The 6,000-nt window shown below is 38.6% G+C and overlaps 1 protein-coding gene across 1 annotated transcript; it reads left to right on the top strand.

The window, feature by feature from the left end:
* Window positions 1–4,275: 4,275 nt before the first annotated feature.
* LOC131172024 (uncharacterized) lies at window positions 4,276–5,850 on the top strand. Its single transcript, XM_058132969.1, has 3 exons — window positions 4,276–4,320; window positions 4,410–4,809; window positions 5,201–5,850. Exons 1-3 carry the CDS (start codon window positions 4,276–4,278, stop codon window positions 5,848–5,850), a joined length of 1,095 nt encoding a protein of 364 aa, XP_057988952.1.
* Window positions 5,851–6,000: the final 150 nt, after the last annotated feature.

Genomic DNA, 6,000 nt, shown 5'->3' with positions numbered 1-6,000 from the left:
TTTTATTCCCCGACTGAAAATTTACGTTCCCGGTGATCGGGAAATTATGATAACCTCATTTGATGACAATGAGAGAACCGGACTAACTTACTGACCTGGATCGAGGACTTCGATCGTGTCGATCTCGAATCGTTCGACCGATATAATCGGCGAACTGACTTCGGGCGAGAAGACTGCTAATATTCCCCTTAACATTGGTGACTGCGCCTTGAAGTTCATTTGGCTTCTCACCACATTGGGTGTCCCGACAGCGGCTCGGTTCCGAGCGATAACACTAATGATGACCTCTCTCATTCTCATGAGAGTCATAGTCCCCCCATCTGAGTTGTACATCTATCCGATGTCGACGGTCGGTCTCCTGGTCAAACACATCTTTTGACTCAGCCACGAGACTAGGCTTTGACATAGGCCTTTTAGATAGGATGTTCCACCGGTCTCTAGAGATCGCCCAAATGATGTAATCAGACCTTTAATGTAATCCGATCTCTAGAGATCGCCCAAATGATGTAATCAGACCTTTAATGTAATCCGATCTCTAGAGATCGCCCAAATGATGTAATCCGACCTTTTGGAAATAAAATTTCATTTTGTCAATTATCATTTTATTATTATTGCATTGACTATTTTCCGATCTCTGAAGTATTTACCCGATCCGACTCTTAATTTGAATGACCCTTAACCGATCTGTAATTCAAAATATCTGTCTCAATCTGCCGATCTCTAACTAGCCGATCTCCTTAAGGAATCTCTGGGATATTCGTGAGACGTGTCAGAAAAAGCTGGCAAATCCCGTTAACTGATGCGCCGCCTGGGACATCGTGAGCATTAAATGCTCGGACGAGTATAAATAGGGGATGGGTCAGCCATTTGCTTCCTTATGTCATTTTCGGCCTCTCGCGAACAATTTCAAAAATTCTCTCGTTCTTCAAGTTCTTCCGACACCGATCACACTCCGGTAAGGGTTTTAATCTTTCTTTCAGTTTAAATTTCCTCCTTTCTTTGAAAATGAGCGGCGCCGATGGTCAGAGAGCGGCGAGCTCCCTTTCCGTTCAGGTCTCATGGTCATCAGATGAAGTAGAGGTAGTTGGAACAAGCGAGCGATCTAAACCCCCTAGGACCTCCATTCCAGCCCGCAGTCAAGCAGCACCCTCAAGGCATACGCATTCTTCAGGGAGAGAAAATCTTCCTATGGACGAGCTGCCATCAATCCTTCAAGAAACCGACCTGCAGTCGTTCAGCGAGGAGTATAACATTGAGCTTGATTCGTATGAACTTATCCGGTGTCAAGGCGATCTCCGAGCCGATCACTTTTTCGAAGAGAATGACATGATTATGGTACACGAAGAGCAACTAAAAGCCGGGCGGTGGTTCCCTCTTGATGACTTCTTCAAGAAAGTCTTAAAATTTCACCAAGTGTGCATAGCCCAAGTTCACCCGAACTCATGGCAGATCCTAGTGGCCTTCAGAGGCCTTTGCCGAGCCAAAGGATTCAGTCCAACGGCGAAGGTATTCGCCGAGCTACATAGGCTAACTCGCCGAAAGGACGACGGGTATTGGTTCTTTCTGGCGAAGCCACATCATGCTCTTACCGACCGCCTCCTCCTCAAGAATTGGAAGAATCGCTTTTTTATCCTGAGGAGCAAAATTCCGAACGGCTTTGAGGGTTTCCCCCGTAGCTGGCTACATCAAGGCCCGTTACTTCCGAAGCGCATCACCTTGAATAGAGAAGAGGGCCTGATGGTGATGGAACTGAAAGATCAGGCAGCCAGGCAGAAGTTCTCTTGTTTAGATGCAGTGATGGCCGAACTGCATCATTGGACTATGTAGCTGATCACCGGTCAAGAACGTGGGCTTCAGCTCTCTGACCTCGGCTTCGGTACTTTCTACATCTCTGATCTTTGGGCCTTAGCGATCTCACTGACCTTTTCTTTATGCAGGTATGGCGAGCGGCGAGGCGTCTAAAGAGAGCCGAAAGCGGAAAAGAAAGGTCTCCCAAAAAGTGCGGGAGATGAAGCGAGCCGAGCTGCTTCAGACGCCCAGCCATGATCTCGGAGAGATGCAAGGAGGCTCGTCTCAACCCTCGAGACCGCCGGTCATAGAAATGGTTCGGTCTCCTCCTCACCAAGAAGAGCCGCCTCCACCTCCTCCAGTCGCTTCGAGTGCGGAAGGGGGTCCTTCCCAACCACCTGTGAGGACCCTTTCCCGCGGTGCCCAGATCCTGATCCACTCGCTGGAGAAGAACCGTATGGTTCGAGAGAACCCGGGTTTTGCCAAGGTTTTGGGATCTTCCATCTGCCTTCGGGAAGATCGGGATAGGCTAACCCCGAACAGCCTTGACGATATCCTGACACAAACCATGAGCCTAAGCGTGGAGAGTCTAGTGAACCAACATATCATCTGAGAGAAGGCTCACTGCTTGAGGCAGGATCTCGAGAAGGTGGGTCATGAAGCAGCTTCCCTCCGATCCCAACTTTCGTCTGCCCAAAACTACATATCTGAAATCGAGGGGCGGATGAAATTTTATGAGGATAAGCTGGCCGAGCAGGCTCATGTTCTTGAAGAGGTTTGGGCGCTCTGAGCTGCTGAAGTCGCTCGCCTCACTGAGGAGCTTAAAGCAAAAGAAGAAGAGGCAGTGACGAGGGAGGCCGGTGCCTATGTGAACGCTCATGGGGATCTCCTGGCCGAGCTTAAGAAGCGGTATCCCGAGGAGGACTTCTCTTGGATGGTAGATCTGGCTCCCCAGGACGAAGGTGAGGATAGTGAGGAGGAGGCTGAGGGTGAGAGAGGGGGCGAACAAAATGTAGATCAGGCTGAGGGATCACTTGTATAAATTTTAATATGAAATGAAATGAAATTCCCTTTTTGTTCAATGAACGAATGAGATCGGAAAGTATCTGAATTGCCTAAGCACTTGTATGATCATATCACAACAACTAAAAGTGATTATTAATCTAAGTGTAAGAGGTCGGAAAACATTGTAAGCATGAGATCGGTTGAAAACAAACGCTAAACGGGACTTGATTAAAATCGAAAATTTGATTTGAACACTTAAGATCGGAATCATCATTAAACCGGATTGGAGCCTTAACTTTATTATTCCCAAACTTTTAAAAGGGAGATCGGCAATAAAACTGGTGACATGAAGGCATAGTGTTGGTTCAATCTCGTTTGACAAGAGAAATCGGAAATGTACTAGTCAGGAGACTTGACAATTGGTTTGAGAGATCAGTGAGGCTTTAAATGATATGGGGACTTGGCGTCGGTTTGATCCCTATGAAGAGAGATCGGAAATGAATTGAACTCAGTATTGGTTTGATTCCTTTTTAGGAGGGATCGGAAATATGATTAACTGGCAAAGAGAGATCGAAAATGACTGGAGACTTGGTGTTGGGGGTCGACTTCAAAGCCTATGAGGTCGGCCAAAATATGGTGTCGACAATATATATATATATATATATATATATATATATATATATATATATATATATATATATATATATATATATATATATATATATATATCAATTATAATTAATTCTTAAAATTAAATTTTTTAAATTAAATATAAAAAATAAATAATTTAATTGAATTTCACAAAAATTTAATATTTTAAAATTAAACAAAACAAGGTGTAAGTTTTCATTGTGACGTGAGGGGGCTAATCTCATTTAACTCTTGGATTGAAATTTTCAAATGGCATACGAGACAGACCTGTGGGATTAGCTTTTCAAATGGCCTAATCATTTTATTTCCCTTCTTTAAAAAAAATTATAAAAAAAACAATAATTTTTTTTTTCATAAAAATTTTATTTTTCTTATAATTCTAATTATTCTTCTTTTATTAGCTTTTCTCTCTATAAGACTCAGACTTTAATACTTCATTTGGACAACTTATGGAAGGAGAAAGAAAATTATATAAGAATTTTTTTTTCTCCTTTTATATTTATATTTAGATGAAAGAAAAATAAATTTATTTTCCTTTATTGAAAATAAAAATAAGCGAAAGAACATGATGTTCAAAATGACATTATAAATGCTTCTACTGTTGAAACTTTGAATACTATTATTAATGATTTGGGTGATGATCTCTTTGCAATTTTAGTTGACGAGTCTCGTAATATGTCTGTGAAAAAATAAATGATTGTTATCTTACGTTATGTTGGCAAAAATGATTGTGTTATTGAGAGATTTTTTGGAATTGTGCATATTTTTTATACAAGTGCTTTGTCTCTTAAATCATCAATTGAGTCATTGTTTGCTAGGCATGGATTAAGCATGGCAATATTACGAGGCTCAGGTTACGATGTTACGATGGGGCTAGTAACATGAGAGGTGAATTCAATGGTTTGAAAAGCTTAATTATGAGTGAGAATAAAACTGCATAATATGCTCATTGTTTTGCTCATCAGCTTCAATTAACCCTTGTTGCTGTTGCAAAAAGCGATATTCATATTGCATCACTTTTTAATATGATTGCTAGTTTGTTGAATGTTGTTGGAGCCTCATGTAAATGTCGAGATATTCTTCGAGAAAGTCAAGCCACTGAAGTTTTTGAGGCATTAAAAACTAGTGAAATGATAAGTTATCGTAGATTAAATCAAGAAACTAGTCTTAAAAGAGCAACAGATGCACATTGGGGTTCACATTATGGTACAATTCTAAATTTGATCAACATGTCGTCAACTGTGGTAGAGATACTTAATAGTATTGTTAAGGATGATACAAATTCAGAGCAAAGGGCAGAAGCATATGGTCTATTAGAAGTAATACAATCTTTTGATTTTATATTTAGCTTACATTTAATGAAAGGTGTGTTAGAAATTACAAATGAATTATCAAAAGCTTTGTAAAGAAATGAGCAAGACATTGTTAAGGCCGTGACATTGGTTACAATATCAAAACAAAGGTTACAAATGATGAGAGATAAAGGATAGGATAAGTTGTTAGCTGAAGTTTGTTCATTTGTGAGAACCACAATATAATTGTTTTGAACATGGATGATATGTTTCAAATGAAAGGGAGATCATGGCAAAAAATTCATCAAGTTATCAATCTACACCATATTAAGTGGAGTTATTTTATGCAGTTATAAATTTACAACTTCAAGAACTCAATAGTCGTTTTACTAAGATGAATATTGAATTGCTTCTTTGTGTGGCATGCTTAAATCCAAATAATTCATTTTTATCTTTTGATAAAGAAAAAATGATTCGTCTTGCTCAATTTTATCCATGTGACTTTTCATCAACGGAGCTTATGGCACTTAATAATCAACTTGAAACTTATATTATTGATGTGTGTTCTAATGATGAGTTTTCCACAATTAGGGGAATTGGTGGTTTTGCTCAAAAGTTTGTCCAAACAAAGAAGAATTTAGCATATCCACTAGTTTACTTGTTTGTGAAATTGGCATTGATATTACATGTTGCAACTGCAAGTGTTGAAAGGGCATTTTCTACAATGAAAACTGTAAAAATTCGATTGCAGAATTGGATGAGAGATCAATTATTGAATGATTCTTTGATTACATATATTGAGAAAGATGTCTTTGATAGTATTGATAATAAAGCGATTATGCAACGCTTCCAGAAAATGAAAACTCATCGAGAATATCCACTAGTTTACTTGTTTGTGAAATTGGCATTGATATTACATGTTGCAACTGCAAGTGTTGAAAGGGCATTTTCTACAATGAAAATTGTAAAAATTCGATTGCAGAATTGGATGAGAGATCAATTATTGAATGATTCTTTGATTACATATACTGAGAAAGATATCTTTGATAGCATTAATAATAAAGCGATCATGCAACGCTTCCAGAAAATGAAAACTCATCGAGAACAATTATAAATTTAAAATTATAATGAGAATTTATAATTTATGAAATTATTTTATTTTTCCTACTTAGTTATTGTTATATATTTGTATTATTATTTTTTCCCTATAAATAATTTATTATTATATATAATATTTTTTTCCCTCTAAACTGAATAAAATAAA

The sequence above is a fragment of the Hevea brasiliensis genome, chromosome 13 (genome assembly GCF_030052815.1).
Source record: "Hevea brasiliensis isolate MT/VB/25A 57/8 chromosome 13, ASM3005281v1, whole genome shotgun sequence".
Taxonomy (NCBI): Eukaryota; Viridiplantae; Streptophyta; class Magnoliopsida; order Malpighiales; family Euphorbiaceae; genus Hevea; species Hevea brasiliensis.
Note: the sequence above shows the minus strand (reverse complement) of the source record. Positions and strands in the feature narration are given on the sequence as shown.